Here is a 27,826-nt window from a genome sequence, read left to right as displayed (position 1 = left end):
AAGCACTTATCGACATAGCTGAACCAGTATGTTGTGTGCAATCGAATTCCAAATTCGTGCCACTAGTTTAAAAGAAAAAGCAAGATACGAAGACATGATAGTAAATAAAGTTTTTATTTTTATTTTTTATTTGACATAACCAAATACAAGTCATATTTGCTTATAAATGCAGTTAAACCGATTTTAAGTTGCTAAAATAATTACACAAATGTTGTAGTGTTGTTGGATAACCAGGCTGGATTCGGCCTATCGTCTAGATTTGGTGAGGAAAGTCCATTGGGGAACCACCAACTCCATGTACTGCCACCACCTTAAAATCTTCTGAATGATACAAGCTGAGAAGGTTGCACTTATTTTACATCTGGAGACCTTACTTATTTTGACAACTTTTAAGAACAAAGATCAATCAGCTTTGAGATGGGTAAAGGTTGCACAGGACAGACATTCTTTACCGAGAAATGAGCTTAAATCTTGCATTTTCGAGTTTATTCCAACATCGTGCTAATTATTTCAAATATACATGTAATTTGCATCACACGTGATTGTGGACGCAAAGGAATAAAGGTTTTTCAGGTGAGAAGGCGGGTCTAATTGATTGAATTGCAAAAGGTGGAGATCTTCACATGGTCTGACTGTAAATAGTCCTTGATTGATTACCAAAGGTAACTTCTTCCTCTGGATGTTTTACAGAAACAAATCCTCCAAATTTCCAGAAGAATATAAAGAAAGAAAGTGTTGATGCAGTTAAGGGAGTGAAGAGTTGAACAGATTGAGACAGAAACTGAGTTACTGGAGATTGGAACGATGGAAAGGGCCACCTTGCAGTAGAGTTCAGAAATCATCAGCTGAAAGAAGAAAAGAAAAGCGATTGGAAATGAGACAGAAAGAAAGCAGGAACAGAGGACACTGCAGTCAAATAATTAACTTAACCTTGTTGGGCCTTTTCATTTCAATATTTTAAGGATGAAGGATTATTGGGCCAATGGCAATAGTTATTATTAGTTGTGATAAGATTGTTCAATGATAGGAAAGCACCTTTACAGCTTAATGGCAATCATTAAAAACAAAGACAAACATCAAATGTCTTAGTACCACTGAAAAGTGTGCGACTTGCTTAATTGATATCTTCATCAGAGTCATTGCTTTGAAAAAGTTTGGCGCAAGAATCATGATCAGAAATAACTTCTTCAGAGCCATCGACAACAAAACTATCAGAATGGTGTTCATCATCATTGTCATTACACCTCTGTCCAACGTCACACAAATAACTGTCTACAACATGAGCATCATGATCTTCATCACCGTCGTGGACGGGATGTAGTTGCACTTGTTTACTGTGGCAATCACTGTCGTGATTGTCGTCAGACTGCTTACACGGACACCTACTCTCGATTGTGAGGAGGCAAGAGCTTGCGGCTGAGCCGTGCAAGTTCTCTGCACGGCACAAAAACTCTCCTGTGTCATCAGGAAACGTCTCGTGTAGGAAGAGAGAGTATATTCCATTGTCACGTTTCTCGTAGCGATAATCGTCTCCATCGTTGAGAAGTTCCCCTTCGAACCACCAGGTCACCTCTGGCTCCAGTTCAGCCATCACCCGTACCACCAACCTCACAGGTTCTCCATCTACCACCTGCAAGAACCAATCAAAACAATAATAATTGCACAACCACCACTCGTACTGTTCCAAAACTACCAATCTCCATCTACCAACTCCAAAAAGCTTAAAAAAAAAACAACTGCAAGAACCTGTACTGCTCTAAAACTACCAACTGCATATGCGCATTAGGTCCTCATACCTGTATGAAGGGGAGGGGGGGAACCTAATCTTTATGACAAACCGAAGCCAATTAACATGAGGAAATGTTATTGGAGTTTAATGCAAAGGTAATTGCAAGTGTCATGAGAGTCACCAGCACCATTCTTCTGTTTCTGTCTCTGTCTCTCAAGCTTCTGGGTCTCACTATCTGCCAGGATCTTTCATGGGAAAGCCACATCTCCAAGCTAAGTCACCGACTGGGCATCTTCCATCATTCAAAGTCCTTCCTTGGCACATCTGAGCTCCTGAACGCATACAAAGTTTTCATCCACAGCCTGATGAAGTGCTGTTCTCCCATCTGGGCTGGTGCTCCTGCTCCTCACCCAGCTCGGCTCCATACTGTGGAAACCAAGGCATTTAGGATCATTGGTATCTCCCGCGATGAAGCTAAGTCTTGGAGTCTCTTACTCTCAATACAGGCAGGTCAGTGGTCTTTCTGTCTTCCACCGGTCGTTCTGTCTTTCTGGCCTCCCACCCCCCTTTTTTCTCTGTTTGTGCTATGCCCCCCCCCCAATATTTCCACAGGGTGCTCAAGGTCTGCCAGCAACCCCCTTCTGGTAAAACTACCAAAATGAAGAATTGTTGCTCACCTTCACTCTTTCATTCTTCTTTTTTTTTCCTGCTTCTGGACCAAACTCCCACACTCTCTTCAATCCCACTCTTCCCTCCAGGTCTTCAAAGTAGCTGTTCACTACTATCTCATATCTTCCCCCATCTGAAGCCATGATCTTTTCTACCACCACGAATCCACCCCAAGCCCATCTCCTTCAAATTCCCTGCTTTCCTTCCTGAAAGTCCCTGTCGTGTCCATCTTGTTTACCCTATGTACCCCGCCCCATCCCTCTCCCTTCCATAGATCTCACGTCTCTGTTCCCTATTTTTGTTGTGCTTCCCTCTCCCGCCCCTCTTGTCTCTTTGTCCTTTTGTTATACGTTCTGTGTGTTAGCTCTTATGAGCCTCGACAAAGTATACAAAAAAATATTCTATTGTTAAAGCTGCGAACTAAATTTGAGGCATTTCCTTTGAAAGCAAACCACACCAAATTGGAGGCGTGTATCCTAATAGCCTTGAGCATATATTTGTGTCGTCCAATCATATATTTGTGCTAATAATAAGGTATCTGAAACAAGTTGGGTCATCCGATCAAGATTAGGTTATTTAGATGTTCGGGCATCAAGAAGATTGTGGTGAGCTGAGATTGTCATGAATAAGCAAAGTCATTACATCAACACAGTGGAAAGGAGGGAAATGCACCAACAGAAAGGTAGGACACAACAGAGGTAAAAAGGGTGAGGGGAAGAAACACCCAGAAAAAAACTCCAGAACCCAGAAATGGATGTTTTACACCTGTAGCAAAATTCTTGGGAGTGCAACATGGCAATGGTGGTCCAAATTTTTAGATGGTTGTAAAGGATTGTGCAAAAACTTAGACTTCGTGTCACCCCACAGAGACTGTGGACCCTTTGTATATTAATTTTCATTCTGCATACAGAAAATAAATATTTAAATGCAATTAAAAGGTTGAATTGCCAACAAAGCATCGACCTTCAATGACCAGGGGCAGTCCAAGCTCCTTCCCTCTCCCTGCCGAGGGAGGTACCCGGCCTACGCTGCTCTGTTGCCCTTAAGAAATCAATTTGTTAAAGAAATGAAAGTTTTTATCAAGACGCTGACCTGAAAATAATGTGGCACAGCAAATTTCAAGGAAATTGGCCCAAGGTGTTTTAAACGGACAAACAAACAAGCTAGCAAACAAACTCTCATACATATATCATGGAGTATGGTAGTACTCCATATAGAGGGATTATACGGGGGGGGTGGGAATGGCCACCCAGTCAAATGTGTACATAGTGATACACTCGTAAACTCCGAAAGAGTGAAGTCATAAGCATTTAAAAGCCATAACTTATATTCTCGAGCATTTTCTGAACTACCAAGACTTAAAAAGATACCAGAATACATCGTTAAAGTACAACATTGGGAGATTGCTGAAACACCAATTTGTACTTCTTCTTCTCTCAAAACAATGTAAAACTGTAGCCCAACCTACCTCAATAACTGCTGAAGCCATGATGCCGATTCCAATGCAAGGAAGTTACTTTGTCTCTGGGCTAGTGCACACAACCCCAAATTAAAAAATATATATCAAATATTAATTGTTTTATTACGAAAAGAAATCAAACGTAAATGTGGACTCAACTAAACCAGGCCAGGATTGTGAGGTGGGGAAATGGACACTGGACAGAACCATTCCAAAAGCGATACATATCCAAAGCATCACCGAAATCAACTGAAACAAGTATTAAAACAATTCAAATAACAAAGTTGGCTTTGTGGTTCCATCACAATATCGCAACAAAAGTGAAATGTCAATTGATGTCGTGATGGTAATCCATGAGGATTGTGGCATCGTAATGAGGTGTCATTCCTACCTGGTTTGGTTGTTTTTTTTTAATTTCATCCCTCTGTTTTTACATTTAAAAAAATGTTATGTATAGGTATTGATCATCAGCATTTCCCACCAACATCAACATTTCCATCCCTATAACTTGAATGCTGTGATTCAATCCCTTTTTCACACAATTTTGGTGACAATTTCTCATTTTCTGCCAAGAAATGAATTAAAGTTTATCGGATATTTTAGACAACCTTCAAATTGTGTCTTCCATTGTCGGATGGCCGGCTGGGTTCAGAAAAAAATCTTGGATCTATGCATGTTTTTTTAAAATCAGATTTCCATTATAATAATGCTAGTAGATAACTTCACCTGGAGATTCTTGAGAGGTTGTTTGAACCATGGAGCCCCAGAGCACAGGGCCTCATCCTTCAAACCAGCACCATCCACTCCATTTGTTGTACCCTCCTCCTCAATTGTCTTTAGAACATGTGGCATAGGGAAAGGACATATTTTAGTGAGGGTCAGTTGAAGTTGAAGGGTCAGTGGGGTGAGCATTTGGACAGAATTTGAAAAGAAAGTGGTGCAAGACTCTCTGATGTCATCTCCAATCCCAACTTTAGGTCAATTGCTAAAGCATGCAAAAGGTGAGCCCACTCCATAGGCAAGCCTGCAAGCATCTTACAAGTCTCAAGCCTGAAGTTTTCACCTGGTCCCCTTTCTCATTGTCATGGTGATGCCTTGTCAAGTTTATCGCGAGTGCATGATCCTCCTCGCTCGCCTGAAATGGCATCACCGCGTATGCTCTTCCAGATAAGGCAGAGTGCTTGACCCATTATTTGCCTCCAAATCTCATGCACCAAATCCTCCATACTCTGTTCCCTCGTTACCCTCTCATACCCATTGATTCTGTATCTTTCACATCCAAGAAGGTAGAAAAAGCTCCTGTCCAGATTCGACTCTATATCGATGACGGGCCCAGATGGCATCAGTGCCCATGTTCTGAAAGCCTGCTCTGCTACTCTTGCTTCTCCTTGGCTATGTCTGCACTCTTCAGCCTGTCCTCATCCTTTAACCAGCTCCTGTCTGCCTGGAAGTAAGTAAACCACTTCCATCTGCAAGAATGGTGTAAAAACAGCTCTTGATGTCTTTCATCTTTTCAAATAGCCTGATCTCTGACCATTCGCTTGGATTCAGATCCGATCATTCAACTTGGACATGCGGCTGCTTCTCTCTGAGCTTATCTCAAGCCAAAAATCTCAAAGAGGATGTCCATACCACCCACCTGGATATATCTCAAGCACTTCACCCACTCTGGAATCATGATCTGCTTGTTAAGCCCAATGCCTGTGGTCTACAAGGCCACCATAATACCTGAGACTAAGATAGTTAAAGTTATCTGCCGTAAAAGATCACAAAGCACCAACGTTTCGAGTCTTACCCTTCATTGGAGCAAAAGGCCCCTCTTTTACCACGATGAAGGGCAGGGCCTGAAATGTCAGTTCTCTACTTTGTGAGAATTTATGAGAGATCATTTTAAGCATTTTATTTTTGTGGTTTTAGTTTTGTTGTACAGCTAATACAAACTACTAGTTGTTTGCTGGAATGAACAACTATTTTACACCTTCATACCTGGCTTTCTGACTTTCTCTACTTACCCAATCAGCACGTTGCTATTGATGGAACCCTCTCCTTATCACTCCCAGTTGAGGTTCGAATGATCAAAGGCAATTTTTTGGCCTAGTGTTGCTTTTCATCTAAATTAAAAACCTATCTGATGCCCTTAAAACCCCCTCTTCTATTTAAAAAAAAAGATGATTCAACATCGAATACCCCATCCCACTGACTCGCAGCCAACAGCTGTATCACTATGCTGATCTGGAGTTCATAAGCCTGCTGTTGGCTTCACGGTTAAGGTGGTTGGCTTAAGATCTTAGCGCCTTGTGTTTGAGCCAATGTTGGGCCGTTAAATAACACCAGGTGTGTTGACTCAGCCTGTCATCCTTTCGAGGGCATCAAAATGAATACCAGCTTAGTGGAAACGGGGGCAATGCATCAGTGGCACAGCCACATTCCCAGCAATGATGCAACCAGCAGCCGCAAGCTGCATACAAAATAATACAAATCTGGATTTGATTTAATGCTGGTCTGATAAATGGAGCTTCCAATCCTGACAAATGTCACTCTCACCCTGACACTCCAGAAGGATTGTCAAATGAACCCACCTTTCTACTTCCATAGTCAGCCACTGGAGGAAGTTCATCCTCGTGAACTTATTGGCCTCGCCATCAACCATGACCATTCCTGGGCCGACCACATCACAAAGCTGCTCTCCAAAGCCATCCAGAGATTGGGCATCCTCCATCTTTCGAAGTTGATCCTTGACAACTAAGAACTACTCGTAGCCTGCAAGGCTTTGTCCATAACACAGTGGAGTACTACCCTCTCCTATGGGCTGGGAACCAGCATCACATATCATATCATATCTATCTATCTATCTATCTATCTATCTATCTATCTATCTATCTATCTATCTATCTATCTATCTATCTATCTATCTATCTATCTCTCTCTCTCTCTCTCTCTCTCTCTCTCTCTCTCTCTCTCTCTCTCTCTCTCTCTCTCTCTCTCTCTCTCTCTCTCTCTCTCTCTCTCTCTCTCTCTCTCTCTCTCTCTCTCTCTCTCTCTCTCTATCTCTCACCTCCACTCTTTTGTTTATGTTCTCTTCCATTTGTAGAACTGCCTTCCTGAAGCAGTTTGATGTCATTGTTCCCGACAGAGCTTCAAGAAAGCCATTCATCACCATCTCTGGTCACAATCCTTTATATCCCATTTACCCTACCTCAATGAACCCTCTTACTTGCATGTTAATGTGCTTTTTCCTCTCCCCACTTCCCTTCTGTTGTTTGTTGCCGCAAGTCATAATGCTGTGTTAGACTCATTTACAGTATTTCACAGTAAATGCACCATCATGCACAACTTTCTACATTAGTTAAAAAAAAACATTTTGGCTCAGACTAACCAAGTCCACACCAACAATAATTAAAAGGTCAATTGAAAGTAAATTTCAATAAACAAGCTTCAAGTACAAACACCACCCATTATAACCCTTCTTATAACGGTCATCCTTTTGCTTTGACCAATCGATAAACCACTTTTGCACCTCTTATATCTACGAGATCACAATGTAGACAACAATTTAAAATTTGTTAGCAATTCTGTTAGAAAGTGTATCTACATGGAGCATCAAAAAGTACCTGCTGTAAAGCTGCATCAATTTCCTGCTGCTCAAACTGCATGCGCAGCAATTTCTGTTCTTCGATCCTCCTCTGTTCTTCAGCCTCCCGAGTCCGTTCCATCTCCAGGATTCGAGCACGCATGCCATTTCGTTGCACGCTCGGATTTTCCACCACTTGTGGCTCCTCAACCTCCTCCTCCTCCTCAGCCTATAACAAGAAACAATCCCATGGGAAATGGAAGACTCCAAATGACGTTCATGTTAGGCCAATACCTTGCAGGCCATCGGCCTTTGGGAGGAACAAAGGCTGACACAAGCACTTTGAATTCTACATACCAGTGTTGACAGAGTAATGGCTGGGTATTGCAATTGTCCTGACAATTATAAGCACTTTCATAGTTATGAGAACATTTACAATTCTTTTGAAAAAACAGTCAAGGCACTTTGGAATTGAAGTTGCTGAGGTTTGGAGTCAGGTGATCGAGTGCAATCACAACACCAAAGGTGCTATAGAGTGGATGTTTTTCCTTGCTGGAGATGGCAGGTGCAGTTAAATGGCTCTTTTGAAGGAAAGCACATGGTCCACAATGCACCAGCCTCGTTAGCACCTTACAGACTTGAGATTGAATCCAACCAAGAGCAGCAACTCATAAAATGGATAACAAGCTAGTCTGCCGCCATCTTATGAGCAAATTGGGATGGCCGTGATTGAAGTCCAAAAAGTACCAGACATGATGGTCACATATCGTGGTGGATGTGGAAACATGGGGTATTTATTGAAAACGAAGTACAGGTTGATAACGTATTTAAACTGAAGTGCATTTCTATACAGAAGTAAAATGGGATTTTGCCGTGACTCGGATAGACAGAAAAAGAGACGGAAGTTGGAACTCGACGCTCACCATGTGGAGATCTTTCACCTCTCGCTCCTGTACTTCCTCGTCCATGGCTCTGCGCTTTTCCCGCTCCTGCGCAATCTTCCTCTGCACCTCCTCCTCAGAGAGCTGCTCCATCTTCTCAAACTTGTTTTTCAAGCTTTTCGCCTTCACCGTTCCTGACCGGCTCAACTTCCGGATCTCGTCTTGTTCGCGGCTTCTTACCTCATAGCTCTCGTTCACCACATCCTGCAATACAGCATCATCGGCACGTGGGCAACAAAGTCGACGAGACTTGTCTTGCGAAACATGGCTGCCACCAGTGAATTTACTGGGAGACTCACTGATTAATTGTGCATTCTATTCACACAAGAAAGTGAAGTGTCGGGGGTTGAGAATTATCTGATCTAATAATGCTCATTTTTCTAACTTTTGGGTAAAAAGGTGCACTGTGGAATCACTTTGCTGTTACTTATGGATGTGTTGGGAGTGGCAGGATGGCCTTGACTCCTTAGATGTACGGGTACTCACCTCCAAGCTGTCGAGCCTGGATTTGAATCCCGACCCAGCTATAAACTATCATCCTTGTGTTTCACAGGCAGAGTGATTCATCAATGTGTGTACCGTCCCTCGGATGGATGTTAAATGGCCGTCCTGTCTGCTCGCATTCATTGGTGGACGTCAAAGATCCCACGTTGTCCTTTGCAACAGCACCCTGAACAAATTCCAAATTCCTGCCCTGACTACTGCTGGGAAGGCAATTGCAAACCACCCAGTATTACTCTTACCAAGAAACTGCTTCGGCAGCACCGATGCTCTGCAACAGATTGTGGTACATACCAATCAGAGAATGTATGTGTTGAGTAGTTCTCAGGTTTTCCCTGATAAACTCAAACAGTATTCTGGAACTATCAGTGTTAATTCAATTAAGACACTCTTCTGAGACTCCAACAAGCTTACTGGCTAAAATACATTTTTGTTTCTCCATACGTATTTAGAATGGAGTACCAGTGACGTCAGGTGTGATTATACATCTTTACAATACCTAACAAGGAAAAGAGCAAATACAGATTGCAGACCCTCGCCGGAACTTTTGTGTGGTGTTTGTGTAGTTTTGTGTGGTGTATTTTGTGTGCTGGTGTGTTACTTCATTAATAAGAGACATAACTAGAACTGTCACTTTACAAATGCTGGCAGTGATGACTGGGTACCAAGACGTCCCACTTTGATGCAACCCCACTTTGATTGGACACCTGACCCTGACCTATAACGTTTTTTTAATTATTGTTATTCATTATTCAATTAAATTTAGAATGGGATTAAAATAAATTAAATTCAAATCAAATGGAAGACCAAATATATATACGGTACTGCATTGGAGTAATCAAGGAACCCAAACAAGCAAAAAGCAAAGATGAAGTCATCAGGAGGAACCTGGATAGGATTCACATTTCAGCTGCTACTCCTCCACTATCAAACCCATCCAGGCACAGCCAAGTGAGCTTTAGTCAAAAAAACACAAACCCCAGATCAAAACAATTAAATACTTTTGGCTGCCAGACCATGCGTCCGATCAAGTTAAAATTTAAGACATATTCCCCATCACTACTAGATGATAAATGTGAAGTTTCATGTCGATTGATTAAGGGGTTCCAGAGAAAACAGTATTTAATATTTTCTTCAATCCAATATGGCTGCCAAACCATGTGACCTATCAATTATTCCTAAACAAACTTGTACACCCATGGCTTGAGGAACATTTGTGTGAAGTTTCCCCTCGATCTGTCCAGCCATTCTGGAGAAGAATTTTTTTTAGGTTTTAGGGTAAATCCAATTTGGCTGCCAAACCATGTGACATATGATGTCATATGTGTGAACCTTTTATTCCTTGTGAATAGACGGTCATATGTGTAAAGTTTCGCCTCAATCTGTTCAGCCACTTCAGAGAAGAATATTTTTGAAGGTTTTTTTTTTAACAATATGGCTGCCGAATCACGTGACCGATCACAAAATCAAAAAAAAAAATTTGGGACCATTTTATTCCAAGATGACCCTCGAAAATTTTCATACGGATCAGATGTAACGTTCTACATATGCAATTATGACGTCATAACGAAGGTACCTATGACATCATAAAAATCACATTCCCCATGAGGAATGTGTACTTGCCATGTGCCAAGTTTCAATTTTTTCCTTGGTGTGATCTCAGAGATGCAGAGGTCAAAAGTTTTCCCGTTTTTACAACATGGCTGCCACACCACGTGACCTATGACGTCATAATTATCAATAACACATTGCAGCACTTTGCTCCTATGGTGAAATCTTGACCTCAATCCGACAAGCAATTGCGGACAAAAAGACGAAAGTTCTGTGCGGACAAGCAAACAGACAAATAAACAAACAAACAAACGAACATAAACGCAACACCCTCTCCTCCAGCGAGGGTAATTATATTTTTGTATCTCAATGTGGAGGGAACTCATTGTCGCGAAATCACCCGTTTCATTCAGAAATTGTAAATCTATTCATCGCCTCATTGCAAAAACTCGAATATCATTCGACACAGCAGAAAGAACGCATGACATGTAGTTTCTCCAACACTATGTTATTGATATTCCTGGTTTGGTTAAATATATGAAGCTGAGGGTCAATGACCTCCTTTGTTAATTGACCATGTGTCACATGAATGAGCATTTAAAGTGCAAGTAAAACACAAGACAATGAATAAACAAATCCTACAGATAAAAAAAAAACAAAAAAAAACTCTAGCAGTCCAGTTCAACATCAAAAAGCCTTCCTTCGGTTACCAAGTAATAAATCAGATCAACCATGCAACGCAGGATTTGTCACATCACATCACGCCAAATCATCTCCATCACTGATATATATATATATATATATATATATATATATATATATATATATATATATATATATATATATATATATATATATATATATATCGAAGTAAAATATTGTTGGACTTACAGGTTCCATCAGTAGTTTCTGCTCCTCCATAACTTTGCGTTCTTCTTCCATCCTCACTTGGCGTTCCTGCTCTGCACGCTGCTGCTCAACCTCGATACGACGCCGCAAAAGTTCCTCAAAATCAAGGTCAAGACGCTGGGAAGGCACGACATCAGGCAATCCCACTCCATATTTCTCCTCTTCTTCTGCCTCTCCCTCCTCTTCTGTAGCCTGGTGGGAGATACATTGGTCACTATTGCATACAATCAGATCGGGAAGTATGGTGACTGCATAATTAGTGGTGGCCGAGAGTGGAGGACACCATAGACTGGTATCCTAGGTTTTGTGGATTCAAGCTGCTGGAAACTGAGTTTATCATTTCTGGGATGTCAGTTAAAGAAACCCCAGTTTACTCAGTAATTTCCCTGCTCTAATTTATGTGGTTTACACATGATGTCAATCCACATTGTTGCTAATGACTTAATGCCCTCAAGACAATTTGAGATGAATATGAAAATCCTACCTTTAAAAAGGCAGCACCACCCAAAACCCCCAAATGGAAGGAAAAAAATATTAGACCCACACAACGCACTTCATCTCGTTAACCCACTAGACATGAGAGGAAGGTCTAACTGGACGAAGACAAACAAAATAACTGCCTGGGGATCACTGTATGTTGGGTGCCATTGCCTTCGAGGCATGCAGTTTTGTAGAACCACACCAATATATATATATATATATATATATATATATATATATATATATTTATTTATTTATACTTTTTCATTTACGGATGCTTTCTGATGGTTCTGTGATTTTTTCTGGTGTATCGGCTTTGATGTCTGTCGGCATACAACATTACCTTTCCTCCCCATTGTCTCGGGTCGCTCACCTGTATTTTTTTTTCATTTATTTATTTTCATTTCTATATATATTTTATTTATGGATGTTGTGCTCTCCTGATTGCAATTATAGTTTGAATATGTAATCAAGAGGTACTCCGAACTTCTTATCCATCTATCCTGACACTCACGAATAGCTTAGTGGATAGCACAAACAAGTATTTATTGCTTTGTTTCAGGAAAGTATTTTTCTCGAAGTCTCGAAACCCATTATTATCGACACCGATATATCTTCCTATATCTTATTATAATGGAGCAAACGTGGACGTCACCGAAACTCCAAAATTGACATATGGCAGAAATATCACCCCCTTTGATGGTAGCCAGGATGACAAATCATCTTCCTTTATCTTATGATATGGAGTGGTGAGCAGAGAAGTGCCCGCTAGTTGTAAACATGGACAAAGTTATTATGCATCATTCAACCTGTTGTTATGATAAATATGATAAAAGGAATGAACATTTTCACATCACTGCACCACCAAGGGAATCTTTTGGAAGGTAGAATATGCCCGAAGGGCCGGCACGCAAATTCCCCAATATATTTCTGTGATTAGCCTTTTGGATAAAGTCCAGTCTCTGAAGCTCATGGATCTCATGACTATCAACTTTAACCTGGCTTGGCCAGATCATGTCTCTAAGCTCACCTTGAAATCCGTATTTATTTTGCAGCGTTTTGTTTTTTTACCCAGAAGAAATCAAAACAACATACATTGGACCAGAATAGGCCCAATGACAGGCAATCAACTTATCCGAACAGTTCTAAAAGTTATGATGATCATTGAATAAAGTAGAAGTGCATGCAATTCTCCGAATCCCACTATGGCAATTTAAATGAAGGCATGAATTGGGAATGGAGTAATGGACGAAGAGCCTGTTCTTAGAACACCCTCAGGATGTCGAGGTAGTGTGCACCACAGACCTTCAAAGGTAAACGACGCAAGTCTTCCAGACGAGTAAATCATATGTTCGTCTCTCAGCTTGCACAGTGAATACAATACCGAACCAATTTAGACAAGTGAAATTTATGACCCTCAACCACGTTGGGAAAACAGTGTGGAATGTGATTTATCTGAGCATTTGATGCATTTCAATTGGACAAAAGATCAACCTCAATGAACTTTGCACCTCAGATAAACTCTTTGGACAACACAACGTTCTTGTGAATGAAGGAAGGTTGCTCCCAAATCTCAGATCTTGCATGTGTGCAAGAATTTTTGCCTTTGGTACCTATCAAGTCATCGCCTTCGAAAATTAACCTCTGAGATCTTGAGCAAGGATGTTCAAGTGATACCATTGGAAGCGTCACATCACTGGTGCCGCATGATGGTCTTTCACACCCAATGACTGGTGTTGTAGTTTCAGGCTTAGTGAAGTCGAGAGATAAAATTTCGGAAAAATTTAAAGAAATGAAAAATAAGTTAACCGATCCAATGGTTAATGTAAGATGAGTTTAAGTTCAAACGAACCAGGCTCCTACGGGCTTCAACGAAAGACCGTCTCTCCTCTTCAATGCGATGCCGAGCCTCTTCTTCGGCCTTCCACTCCTCCTCCTCCCGCCGCCGTCGTTCCTGCTCTTCAAAGCTGAGCATCAGTCGACCAGGCTGAGAGCTCGAGCCACCATGACCAGCCACTGACTCCTTGGACGTCGATGGACTCTGAGAAGAAACATCATGATGCTTCTCACCAGCGCGAGCCATTTTTCAATCAACTCGAGCAATTTTCCACTTACAACTAAAATGACAATTTGCCAGTAAAGAGGAGAATAACTTTGGTCTTGAACTGAGAATGTGACAGAATAAATTACATCTGTTAAAGAGCCAAAAGCAATTTCTAATATCAAGCTTGCTTTTTATAACCTTAAAAACAAAAAAAAAACATTCGGTTTCTGAGCTGTAAACTATTTATTGTTGTTGCTGGGATTTTTTTGTTCTTTCCTTCAAATATTGCCAGTCCTATTTCTTGGAGACCAGTATACTGATAACCTTTATGAAGGACCTTTCAAGTCATCATATCTCATGTATATCCTTCAATGAACCTGATTTGTCAAAAGGCTTGGCAGCCATCTTGGATTTATTAATTTTCTCAAAGAAATTTTAAAAGTCTTCTCCAGAACCTCATGCAAAATTGGATATATCGTCATCAGCCATCGAACAATCAAAATGCCAATATGTCTTCACATTGTCCTATTTGAACGAAAAAGTGTCATGTTTTTGGACACCAGGATAAAGAATGGAGAGATATTTTCCCCAAGAATCATCTCCCTTCATGGAAATGGCTGACAGGTGGTGCAAAAGCAGCAAAATAAAAGTAAATTAAAATAAAAGTAAAAGTGTCTTCTTTGCTGTCGGTTGAGCTGTTCGGCAGACTTATTGGATGTTGGTGGTTTTCAAAATTTTTCATTGAGCAATTTCTTCTCTAGAAGGTCTGATATTTAGCATACAACATCGATAGGCCTACACCCTTCCTTCAACGTTGTGCAGGAGAAGTATCTCTGAAAAATAAAATGGCCAGCAAAGGCCACTCAAAATGGACTGTTTTTCAACATCAAGAGGTTGATGGATTTTCATGGAGAAAACCAATTATTTATCTGTATTACAAAGCAGGAGCGTCTATCCATCCGTCTGTCTGTCCGTCTGACCCTGAACTACTCCCTCAGTTTTGGGGCTAGCCCCATCAAACCTTCTGTGGAATGTTTTGTGGTCCCAGCGGATGTTCCAAGGTGGGTGGAAGGTAACGGAAATACCTCAATACAATTATGAGTTTGACTTTTGATCCGTACGAAGCTGGTCCCCATCCGGAAGTAAGCACAATCACGGGTTCCGCAGAAACATTTGATGGTTTGATAATATCTCAGTACAAATGTGATTTCGAGTTTCCATCCGAACAACCCCACTTTTGTCCATTTTAATGTGGGTGGGAGGTTTCATCAACTTCTCATCCATCCATTAGGACCATACTCTGTGCAGAGCGTTGGTGCCGCCGAAGCAGTCTCCTTGGCTATTGGGAACAATCCTGGACGGGTCGCCACTCCGACACAGTATACCAGCATGCTGGCACTCAATTTGCCAACCTCGGAAGGATGACAGGCAGAGTCAACCCCACCTGGTGTTAATTCAACAGCTGAGCGGGATTTGAACTCAGGACCCTAGGATCCCAAGCCCACTACCCTAACCATTAAGAACTTCTCAACACAATTATGATTTGAATTTTCGATTCGTACGAAGTGTTTTGTATCCATCCTTTCTCACCAGCAGATCCGTCCGTATTTGGTGTCACGTGAGAATTCCGTCCACATTCGTTGACCTCACGAGTCTTTGTATTTTGTTATACTAATGGTATAGTATTAATTTGTGATTGGAATGATGCTGTTTAGAATGAAAATGGAGAGAGATCGAGTTTAAAGCAGAATGAGGAATTTATATGAAGGTTTCCAGCCGTGACATTCGTGGATCACGAATATGGACAGCATTCCATATTTAACATCATTGAAATTCACCAACATCATTGAAATATTTCCCACCTTACATCTGTTGGGCTCAGCTACAGAAAACTTTTTTTTGCCCAAGTCCTTCACGAACCGGCTGTCCAGCCCCCTCAAATGCATAGCACAGGTACCTTGCTCGTATGTTATATGCAATAGCAATTATGATTTGAATACTTGTGACCACATCCCATGAATCCTTTCTGAGCAATCAAGGTGGTGTCCACAGCTACCAAGACATCATGACCGATTTTGACAGGAGAAGCAGTAATTTTTTTTTTAATTTTTTTTTAAGGTTTTTGGGTTTATTCATCTTTTTATTTTTCATTCAAAGATCTTCTCCAGGGACCAGTTTTATGAAATTTCAAACAATGGATGGATTGTAATTGTATGACTTACTTTAAGTAATGGACTCTTGTTTGTAATTATGCCGGTATCAAAAACATGCTGAAGTTGTAGGTATGACATGGTTCTTTCCTTGTCAACTCGAGGTGTCATACTGCTAGGAAGCCTTGAAAGTTACTAGCAACTCTAGTCAGGCCCCCACACAGGTGTGTGTGTGTGTGTGTGTGTGTGTGTGTGTGTGTGTGTGTGTGTGTGTGTGTGTGTGTGTGTGTGTGTGTGTGTGTGTGTGTGTGTCCATGTCCATGCCATAACTTATTTTTATCTTTTGAACTGTTGTCATCAAATTTTCAACAAGCCTTTCTGATGAGAATATGGAAAACTCGAATTAATAAATTTTACTGTTTTTAAAGCCGTTGTCTTTATCAAGTTTAGTTGAAGTACAAAGCGGATATGGACGGGCTTTGCATTTTGAGATGCTTTCTGGTTTTATTTTATATTTTTTGCTCAGGTTTTTCAAGAGATAACTTTTTGGGTGGATAATATTTGGCACAGAAGGTTTGCTTTATCTATAATTTCCACCAGATGTTGAAGAAAATAAACTTTCCCAAGCAAGAGGTTGTTTACCAAGTTGAGAATGTTTAGCAACATAAGCTTGAGAGCTTGCTGTGTTAGGTAGTAAGGGGGTAAACATCAGATTGGAAGGCAGCAAGGATTAGGCAAGCACAACACAAACCAAGAAGGTCACCTGTAGTAGAATGAGCCGCTCAGCCAGGCTTAGTGAAACGTTCGCATCAATTTCATCTTTTCCTTTTGAAACTCGAAATGCTTCTTCTTTTTCCTCATCATCTTTGTCCTGCCAGTGAAAGATCAGTGATGTTATTTGCTGAAAAGCAAGGTATGCTGCAGAAAGAAGACGAGAAGGGTAAATAAATTAAAATCCACCAATGAGGTTTTAACATTGAGGCCTTGTCGTCACAGATTAAAATCTATAATTCTGTATATGGATTAGTACTACATTCGTTATTGGTCCCCCCCCCCCCCATTTACATGTGTAAAACAAAGACTGAACATATTCAGTTACAAATGAGAAATATTATTGTACACTGTGACTCAATATAATGTCAAAAGTGTTATTTTTGTTTAACACACTACCTTAAAACATGGGACATTGCATGAAAATTCCAGCCTGCTGTGAACCTGACTTCCAGTTTTGGCCACTCATGATGTCATTATCCACAAATACAATTGTTCAGATTTATCTTGGAGCATTTTCTACAGAAGTACAGTCAAAAAAAGCTTCGAATAATATTTCAAAATGGCTGCACAAGTAAGTCTCCAGCGAATCAGAGGAATCCGAAAAATAATGAGTAAATTTTTGGCCTCTAACTGGAATTAGAACAGATTATAATCTTTGTAAGCTTATAATCTTTGTAAGCTTATAATCTTTGTAAGCTTATAATCTTTGTAATCTTTGTAAACTTATAATCTTTGTAAGCTTATAATCTTTGTAATCTTTGTAAGCTTATAATCTTTGTAATTTTATAATCTTTGTAATCTTTGTAAGCTTATAATCTTTGTAATTTTATAATCTTTGTAATCTTTGTAAGCTTATAATCTTTGTAAGATTTTAATCTTTGTAATCTTTGTAAGCTTGTAATCTTTGTAAGATTATAATCTTTGTAAGATTATAATCTGTTCTAATTCCAGTTAGAGGCCAAAAATTTACTCATTATTTTTCGGATTCCTCTGATTCACTGGAGACTTACTTGTGCAGCCATTTTGAAATATTATTCTAAGCTTTCTTTGACTGTACTTCTGTAGAAAATGCTCCAAGAGAAATATGAACAATTGTATTTGTGGATAATGACATCATTAGTGGCCTAAACTGAAAGTTTACCAATAATTATTGGTAAATGAAAAGATAAAACTAAAATAAAGAACACCTTAGAAATCTATTTAATTCTGTAAAAGTAGATTTTCATGAACAATAATTCTCAAAGCAACCTTTTTCCAGTGCACTATGGGATTAAGGTCTCCTTCCCTCAACTCATGTTGGGGGGGGGGAGAGGTGTGGGGGGCGGATGGTTTGGTATACTCACCACACATGACAAAGTGAAGGTTCGCAAGAGTGAACGGTCACCGTAAAGGGGCAAATCCAGGAATTGGGTGGGGGGGTTCCAAATAACAGAAAATTATAAATTTTCCAAATAAATTACTGTGAGCCGTTAGTGGTTTATTGTTTATTAGGTACTATATTGATACAGTTTTTCTGAGGCTTCTGGTCTTTTTTGTGGCACACTTTCATGGGAGAAGGAGTTCTGGGTGACCAGGGAACCCCTGGGGTTGCCACTGTAATGGTAAATATATTTTTGTTGGGGGGGGGGAGTTCCGGGCAACCAGGAAACCCCCCTGGATTTGCCACTGCGGTAATCAAACTCACACCAGCCAGTCGAGTAATAAATAATTAATTAACTGCTCAACCAAAGGCCACCATAATCATAATTTACTCTTTAATTTGTACTTTTGGATGGAAGGTTACACCAGATAACTGTTTCCAACTTCGTTCATTCCATTCCACACAGTAGAAAGTAGACTTTTGTCAAAGTATTCATCATGCAAGATGTTGTCATAGCATTCTGGTGAGTGGTGCATGAAGCTTAACCTTCACGTGGTGGTGGTGACTGGTGAGTGTAACTTTCCATCCAAAAGTCCATCAGTGCTGTGGTTGTTTTTGGTGGTCGTTTCTTCTTCTAATGCCTTCCAAACCTATCAAATGACATTCCACCCCATTACCTGTCCTTGACGGTATATCCACCAGTTACCCCTATTGTAATAGGTATGCTGTTAGAATGAGTATGATAAGAGAAAAGTTTACTTGCTTTTAATATCCAGGTTTAGGTTATTCCATGGATTCATAAAATGTACCTGTAAATAAGAACAAATCTTCCAACCTGTAAAGCCTTTTTGGCAAGTTCTCTTTCAAGCAGAAGTCTTTCCGCCATGTCCCTCTCGATACGACGGCGTCGCTCCTCCTCGGCCCGTTTGCGTTCCCCTTCCTCCTTCTGCTTCGCCATCTCCTCAAACCTGCCTCGCACCTTTCCTGAAATACAGGGAACAACCAGGAATGCAATTCACAATATCGACCTGCACAAGGCCGAGTACACATTATTATCCACTAATACTATGAGGTTCAAGTTGGAATCCCATGTCCTTTGTTCATGTGTCCTCTTTGTCATAATGTCCCTTTAATATGTGCAGCATCTCTCCTAAAAAATTCCTTTTCACGTGGAATCCCTACGATGTAATAGAAATGAAAATGAGTTACTGACTTGTAAACGAATCGAATTCATAAAATCTTCAGATGAACATGGATGGATTCAGAAAAAGTGAAAACAAAACTTGCCGGAAAACTTTGGAATATATGTCTTGCTTTGTGAGTGCTCTTCTTCATCCGAAGCAAGTAATTCTTCAATCTGTGGATAAAACGTTATTTATTTCCACCATTTTCTTGGTTCTTGAATCGTAAACATCAGATCATCAATGCAAGAGGCCGATGTTCCGGTACATGAAATATCGACAAATGTAACGTCACATTATTATGTCGGATGATTGTAACTGAACGTAACTGATGATTGTAACCATTACAAACATAAAGGCATACTTTATTGAGAAAACTTGAAAAAGAAGTTCCTGAATGTCAAATTCTATATAAATGATGATCACGTGGCTTGCTCCTATTGAGGCGGTCCAAAACAAGGCCTTCCACATCATTGGTATCTCAAAGTAGGAAGTGGATTAACAGAGACTGTCATTAACCCATCGGCAGGTGGCAAGTTGGTGGGTGCTATATTTTATTCAAGCTTACATCAGGCCTTGCTCCTCCTGCTCTCTTCAATATCTGTCCCTTTCAAACCACTCAAGGTCACACAGAAACCCCCAACTGCTTACCCTCCCAAAGTCCAAGCTGCTTGTCCACATGCATTAATTTATCTCCTCATTCTTCTGCTTGTGGAATCGTGTCCGTCTCCTTTGTCTCGTCCTCCTCACTTCAGTCTTTCAATTACACTGCACAACACTGCCTCATATACTCACACATGCGCTTCCACAATCTCCTCTATACTTGCTGGTTTGTTCCCAGTCTGTTCCTTTCCAAGCCATTGCTAATCGTTTTTGTGTTATCCTCCCTTTCCTCCTTGTGTCCATCCCTCCAGCCCTCCATACATCCCTCTAGACCCCCCCCCCCACATGCTTCCAAACCATCCATCAGAACCACACTCTGTGCAGAGCATTGTTGCTGCCTAAGCAGTCTCCTGGACTATTGGGCACAATCTGGATAGGTCATCACTCTGACACAATAGACCAGCAAGCTAATTTTTGCCGACCTCAGGAGGATGACAGTCAGGGTCAACCCCACCTGGTATTAATTCAACAGCTGAGCAGGATTTGAACTCAGGATCCTTGGATCCCAAGCCCACCACCCTAACCATTAAGCCAACACCAGGCATAACATGCCTCCAAACCTCCATACCCTTTGTTATTTTGTGAACTTGCTGCATCTTGGTCCTTTTTGCTCCTCCATGAGCCTAGATCCTTACAAGCACACAAACAACAGGCACGAATAACTAATTCAACATGTTAAATAAGCTGGTGCATAAGACATCAACGGCAGTAAACTTCCGGAATTATTTATTTACGATGAGTAAAATCATTATTTTATTTCAGTTGAATGATATACTTGAACACCGTGCAGGGTTCGGTGTTCTAGAACTCTTTAGTTCTCTCGATGGTTATTATCAGGTGAGCCATCCCTTACGTTTTGTTTGCGTAATGCTCGCTCTTTTTCCCTCTGAAACTGTTCGCTCCTCCGCTGCCGTTCACTGTTCGAACGTCTCCTGCTTCGCTCTTCTCGAGACTGCCGTGCATTCTCAAACCGCTGTGCCACGTTACCTTCGCCATGACCGATCGCAGAGGCTGTCACTTTAGGGACGTAGGTCTGTGTCGTAGAATTTCCAGATGACAGCAGCTCCTGCAAAGTATACATTTTTTTTTCATCCACGGAATTCATCATTCTAGGGAACAAAATGCAATGGTGGCATTGTGATTTCATTGTAGCACTCTCAACTTATCCTCACTTTTCGACTCTGTGTTTGTTCTCAGCTTGGTAATGAGTTCAACACAACCTGTACGGAGCAGCTGGAACATCATGTAAATGAAACTGAGGAGTTGATGATGATATGTCCCATACTCTCAACAGAGCGTTGGATGATATATCCCATACTCTCAACAGAGCGTTGGATGATATATCCCATACTCTCAACAGAGCGTTGGATGATATATCCTATACTCTCAACAGAGCGTTGGATGATATATCCCATACTCTCAACAGAGCGTTGGATGATATATCCCATACTCTCAACAGAGCGTTGGATGATATATCCTATACTCTCAACAGAGCGTTGGATGATATATCCCATACTCTCAACAGAGTGTTGGATGATATATCCCATACTCTCAACAGAGCGTTGGATGATATATCCCATACTCTCAACAGAGCGTTGGATGATATATCCTATACTCTCAACAGAGCGTTGGATGATATATCCCATACTCTCAACAGAGCGTTGGATGATATATCCCATACTCTCAACAGAGCGTTGGATGATATATCCCATACTCTCAACAGAGCGTTGGATGATATATCCCATACTCTCAACAGAGCGTTGGATGATATATCCCATACTCTCAACAGAGCGTTGGATGATATATCCCATACTCTCAACAGAGCGTTGGATGATATATCCCATACTCTCAACAGAGCGTTGGATGATATATCCTATACTCTCAACAGAGCGTTGGATGATATATCCCATACTCTCAACAGAGCGTTGGATGATATATCCCATACTCTCAACAGAGCGTTGGATGATATGTCCCATACTCTCAACAGAGCGTTGGATGATATATCCCATACTCTCAACAGAGCGTTGGATGATATATCCCATACTCTCGACAGAGGGTTGGATGATATATCCCATACTCTCGACAGAGGGTTGGATGATATATCCCATACTCTCAACAGAGCGTTGGATGATATATCCCATACTCTCAACAGAGCGTTGGATGATATATCCCATACTCTCAACAGACGGTTGGATGATATATCCCATACTCTCAACAGAGCGTTGGATGATATATCCCATACTCTCAACAGAGCGTTGGATGATATATCCCATACTTTCAACAGAGCGATAAATATCCCATACTCTCAAAAGAGCGTTGGATGATATGTCCCATACTCTCAACCACAGAGCGTTGGTGCCTCTGAAGCAGTTTCTAGGCAAGGGTTATGTTGGGTGGTTTGTCATTGCTTTCCCAGCAGTCAGTCAGGACAGCAATTTGTAATTAGTTCAGGGTGCCGGCGATAGTCCGCCTACTCTTTGCGAAGGACACCATGAGATCTTTAATGTCCACCAATTAATGCCGGCAGACGGGACGCCCCATTTAATGTCCATCCGAGGGACGGCACACACACATAAGGTGATGCCTCTCCCTGCCTGCGAAACACCGGGATGGCAGTTTATAGCTGGGTTGGGATTCAAACCCAGGCTAGATAGCTAAGAGGCGAGATCGGTAGGACATCCAAAAATGTCATTGCAGTGAGATGAGCTCACCATCTCACCATCTCACCTCGGTTTTTTGTGCAACCTCTGCCATGGCTGCAAGTTGGTGGAATCACAGTGGGAAGAGTAGATTCTGGAACAAAAGAGAGAGGGCTGTTATCGGTAAGCCATTGTTGTTGGAAAGATATAAAAACACGAGGGTCATGGTTGAACATATACTTGTCTTTCTACTCTGATGACTAACTGCCATACCTCAAGAACTGCCTGGTGCCCCTCCCTATAAATATCCAAAGTCCCAAGCAATCAGCTGTTCCTCTGGTTATTTAAAGGCACAGAGAAACACACACTATTAGCCACATGTCAGCTCTGTCTTCTGCTCAGGGCTAAATTACTGTATCATGTCGGTGAGCCATATCAATGGAGCCAAGCATCATCTGATACTGAATCCACCGTGCAACAGGGATCACCATCACAACTAACTACACCCGAGGATAGTTGTAGAACAACTTAGCCAAATTCTCATTACCTGTGAAAGTTGCCATGTGAACACAATTACAGCAATACATCATTAACTCATCTTAAATATTGGGAAAGACATAACTGATGAAGAGAATGAAATGGTATATAAGAGAAGAGATGGTTTCTATCCGATGGACGTCAGTTGGCAGACACGGCAAGCGATGAAATGTCTGCCATTTTGGTGAAGTCCTTCATGATATAAATGGATATGACCATGAACATGCAAATAGCAACTCAAACTGTTATAGTCCTGGACATCATTTGTACACAATGAGAACAGTCGGTAACTTACCTGGATTATAGACTCTTGGTCGCCCTTTCCATTTCATCTTTCATACACTCAAACGGAATACTATTCCCACAGCTACACATCTTGACTAGTTTTAGCATAGACTTCAACATGCGGGATATTCCATTGAATCAACCAACAGCTCTTACATTTGAACAACAGGTATAAACACTTTGAAACAACTCTGGAATGATAAAAGGTGAAATGTAAAGCCTTGTTGTGCTTGTGTCATCTCAATGTGCTGGATATTTAGGCATTCATCGAAGCCGTACCGGTTTGGAGTTTGTAATCATCAAGAAGGAAAATAAATAGTAGGTACTCACGCACTACTCTATCCTGGTGGCCAATTCTGTGAGCGCCGCGTTGATGGACACCGTCCGGGTGACCGGTTATGATGGCCTTGAATTCGATGGGTTGTGATGACGACTTTCTGGTGGCAGTTAGAAGAGATCTGGCGTGGCGGATCGCAGCAAGCCACTAAAGCTCTGACACAAGGCCACAACCAGCTCCCCCATCCTTTCTGCAACAGCTGTGGCACCACTTTCCATAAAAGTCTTGCTTACTGCCGCGGCCACATTCCTCCAGAGTTAGGCCAACTGCACAGACAAACCCTTCCTCCCCTCTCATTCTCCCTGATCCTCCCCCCCTCTCACCACCCCTCCTCTAACCTCTCACCATCCTTTCGCCTCTCGTTCTCCTCCTCCACCCCTGCCATTCCCTCTGGTTTTCCTTCTCCGACTTACTGGTTCTCTCCTCTGGTTCTCCACTCTGGTTTTCCCCTTTCTGGTTTCCCCCTTCCCTCTGGTTCCACCATCCCCTCTGGTTCCACCATTCCCTCTGGGTTTTCCCCTCTGGTTCCACCATCCCCTCTGGTTCTCCCCCTCTGGCTATCCACTCTGGGTCTCCCCCTCTGGCTATCCACTCTGGGTCTCCCCCTCTGGCTATCCACTCTGGGTCTCCCCCTCTGGCTGTCCACTCTGGTTATCTCCTCTGGTTCTCCCTTCTCATGTTTCTCCCCTGTGGTTTTCCCCTTTGCAAGGTTTTCCCCTCTGGTTCTTCCTTTTCATGGTTCTCCACTCTGCTTTCCACTCCGGTTCTCCCCTCTGCCAACCCTTTTGTCTCCCTTATGGTCCCCCCCCCCGTTCCCTCTGGTTCTACCCTTCCCTCTGGTTCCACCATCCCTCTGGTTCTTCCTTTTCATGGTTCTCCCCTCTGCCAACCCTCTTGTCTCCCTTATGGTCCCCCCTCCGTTCCCTCTGATTCCACCATCCCTCTGGTTCCACCATCCCTTCTGGTTCTGCTCTCTGGTTCTCCCTTCTCATGGTTTCTCCCATCTGGTTCTCCCATCTGGTTCTCCCTTCTGGTATCCCCCCTCTGCTTTTTCCCACTTTAGTTCTATCCTGTGGTTCTATCCTCCGCTTCCCCCCCCCTCTGGTTTTTATCCCACCCCCCTAATTCCTGGTCTTCCATTCCTTTCTTTCATTCTGGTTCTGGTCTTCCATCCCTTCCATTTCATTCTGGTCTTCCATTCCTTTCGAGTTATCCCCTCTGGTTCTCCTCCCCAAACCCCTTTGGTTTTCCCCTCCCTCCAATTCCTTCGCCCTGTTCTCGAAATGTTTCCCATGTTTTCCTCCACACCTTTCATCATCCATCTTCAGAACAGGCTCAGCTGCTCGCACCACGTCTCCCTTTTCCTTTGTCATCGTAATCCTGTTTTCCTCATTTTCCACGATCTTAAAGTTCGTTCAACAAACCAACCACAAGGTTAACTTTATCACTTGACATCAAAACCAGTAACATGTGCAACGTTTACACTTTTAACACAAATTAATAGAACTTCAGAATTAGATGATTTGTAATGACAAAGAGCAGAAACAATAAGCGATTTGAACAATGATGTGTTTAAACATGGCCGCGATTAAAATGAAGGTAATATCATTCATCACCTGCACCACTCAAGGTAAACGGAGCCCTGGAGGTTTGATTCCTGTCGGTGTGTTCGTTTGTTTGTTTGAGAGCATATGTCAAAAGGTTGTGGACGGGTTCAGACAAAACTTGGTGGGCAGCTTGGTTTGTAAAAAAGGAAGAATTGATTTGATTTTTGGTGAAGATCCAGATCTGAGAATGTTTTTATTTTATTTCGAAGTTATTATTTCACCATCCAGAGATGGGGCCAAAATCCGATAAACCCGTGATATTTCAAAAGATTGTTGACGGGTTCAGACAAAACTTGGTGGACAGGTTGAGTTTGTGAAAAAGGAAGAATTGATTTGATTTTTGGTGAAGATCCAGATCTGAGAATGTTTTTTTTTATTTTGAAGTTATTATTTCACCATCCAGAGATGGGGCCAAAAATCGATAAATCCGTGATATTTCAAAAGATTGTTGATGGATTCGGACAAAACTTGGTGGATGAGTTGGGTTTGTGAAAAACGAAGACATTATTTGATTTTTGGTGAAGATCCAGATCTGAGAATGTTTTTTTTAATTTTGAAGTTATTATTTCACCATCCAGAGATGGGGCCAAAATCCGATAAACCCGTGATATTTCAAAAGATTGTTGACGGGTTCAGACAAAACTTGGTGGACAGGTTGAGTTTGTGAAAAAGGAAGAATTGATTTGATTTTTGGTGAAGATCCAGATCTGAGAATGTTTTTTTTTATTTTGAAGTTATTATTTCACCATCCAGAGATGGGGCCAAAAAACGATAAATCCGTGATATTTCAAAAGATTGTTGATGGATTCGGACAAAACTTGGTGGATGAGTTGGGTTTGTGAAAAACGAAGACATTATTTGATTTTTGGTGAAGATCCAGATCTGAGAATGGTTTTTTTAATTTTGAAGTTATTATTTCACCATCCAGAGATGGGGCCAAAAACCAATAAACCCGTGATATTTCAAAAGATTGTTGACGGGTTCAGACAAAACTTGGTGGACAGGTTGGGTTTGTGAAAAAGGAAGAATTGATTTGATTTTTGGTGAAGATCCAGATCTGAGAATGTTTTTTTTATTTTGAAGTTATTATTTCACCATCCAGAGATGGGGCCAAAATCCGATAAACCCGTGATATTTCAAAAGATTGTTGACGGGTTAAGACAAAACTTGGTGGATGAGTTGGGTTTGTGAAAAAGGAAGAATAGATTTGATTTTTGGTGAAGATCCAGATCTGAGAATGTTTTTTTTATTTTGAAGTTATTATTTCACCATCCAGAGATGGGGCCAAAATCCGATAAACCCGTGATATTTCAAAAGATTGTTGACGGGTTCAGACAAAACTTGGTGGACAGGTTGAGTTTGTGAAAAAGGAAGAATTGATTTGATTTTTGGTGAAGATCCAGATCTGAGAATGTTTTTTTTTATTTTGAAGTTATTATTTCACCATCCAGAGATGGGGCCAAAAAACGATAAATCCGTGATATTTCAAAAGATTGTTGATGGATTCGGACAAAACTTGGTGGATGAGTTGGGTTTGTGAAAAACGAAGACATTATTTGATTTTTGGTGAAGATCCAGATATGAGAATGGTTTTTTTAATTTTGAAGTTATTATTTCACCATCCAGAGATGGGGCCAAAATCCGATAAACCCGTGATATTTCAAAAGATTGTTGACGGGTTCAGACAAAACTTGGTGGACAGGTTGGGTTTGTGAAAAAGGAAGAATTGATTTGATTTTTGGTGAAGATCCAGATCTGAGAATGTTTTTTTTAATTTTGAAGTTATTATTTCACCATCCAGAGATGGGGCCAAAAAACGATAAATCCGTGATATTTCAAAAGATTGTTGACGGGTTAAGACAAAACTTGGTGGATGAGTTGGGTTTGTGAAAACGGAAGACTTGATTTGATTTTTGGTGAAGATCCAGATCTGAGAATGTTTTTTTTAATTTTGAAGTTATTATTTCACCATCCAGAGATGGGGCCAAAAAACGATAAATCCGTGATATTTCAAAAGATTGTTGACGGGTTAAGACAAAACTTGGTGGATGAGTTGGGTTTGTGAAAACGGAAGACTTGATTTGATTTTTGGTGAAGATCCAGATCTGAGAATGGTTTTTTTATTTTGAAGTTATTATTTCACCATCCAGAGATGGGGCCAAAAATCGATAAACTCGTGATATTTCAAAAGATTGTTGACGGGTTCAGACAAAACTTGGTGGACAGGTTGGGTTTGTGAAAAAGGAAGAATTGATTTGATTTTTGGTGAAGATCCAGATCTGAAAATGTTTTTTTTTTATTTTGAAGTTATTATTTCACCATCCAGAGATGGGGCCAAAAACCGATAAACCCGTGATATTTCAAAATATTGTTGACGGGTTAAGACAAAACTTGGTGGATGAGTTGGGTTTGTGAAAAAGGAAGACTTGATTTGATTTT

General features: G+C 41.1%; 1 protein-coding gene across 4 annotated transcripts; it reads right to left on the bottom strand.

Moving 5' to 3' along the window:
- Positions 1-95: 95 nt before the first annotated feature.
- NEXN (nexilin F-actin binding protein) lies at positions 96-24,071 on the bottom strand. Of its 4 annotated transcripts, XM_085854632.1 has the most exons (14): positions 23,774-24,068; positions 22,895-22,957; positions 22,710-22,775; positions 20,836-21,048; positions 19,426-19,495; positions 18,974-19,122; positions 16,768-16,875; positions 13,663-13,851; positions 11,313-11,522; positions 8,352-8,573; positions 7,469-7,657; positions 4,584-4,691; positions 1,093-1,630; positions 731-845 (listed from the first exon to the last, which is right to left on the bottom strand). In XM_085854632.1, exons 3-13 carry the CDS (start codon positions 22,734-22,736, stop codon positions 1,115-1,117), a joined length of 2,001 nt encoding a protein of 666 aa, XP_085710758.1. In that variant the 5' UTR covers positions 22,737-22,775; positions 22,895-22,957; positions 23,774-24,068; the 3' UTR covers positions 731-845; positions 1,093-1,114. The 4 variants fall into 4 exon arrangements, with proteins under 4 accessions (XP_085710759.1, XP_085710760.1, XP_085710758.1 ...); XM_085854633.1 differs by lacking the exon at positions 22,895-22,957 and having other exon boundaries at positions 96-845; positions 1,387-1,630; positions 23,774-24,071; XM_085854631.1 differs by lacking the exon at positions 22,895-22,957 and having other exon boundaries at positions 23,774-24,071.
- Between the last annotated feature and the right edge of the window lie 3,755 nt (positions 24,072-27,826).

This window comes from Eptatretus burgeri, chromosome 14 (genome assembly GCF_056783735.1).
Source record: "Eptatretus burgeri isolate ZD-2024b chromosome 14, Ebu_testis_v1, whole genome shotgun sequence".
Taxonomy (NCBI): domain Eukaryota; kingdom Metazoa; phylum Chordata; class Myxini; order Myxiniformes; family Myxinidae; genus Eptatretus; species Eptatretus burgeri.
The sequence above is the reverse complement of the archived record's forward strand: the minus strand, read 5'-3'. Positions and strand labels throughout refer to the sequence as shown.

Coding starts and splice junctions, on each gene's coding strand:
- NEXN (XM_085854631.1), bottom strand. CDS start 22,736: ATGGCAGAGGTTGCACAAAAAACCGAG. Junction 11,523..13,662: donor TTGAAGCCCGTAGGAGCCTG/GTTCGTTTGAAC, acceptor ATCTCCCACCAG/GCTACAGAAGAGGAGGGAGA. Junction 1,631..4,583: donor AACCTCTCAAGAATCTCCAG/GTGAAGTTATCT, acceptor TGGTTCTTGCAG/GTGGTAGATGGAGAACCTGT.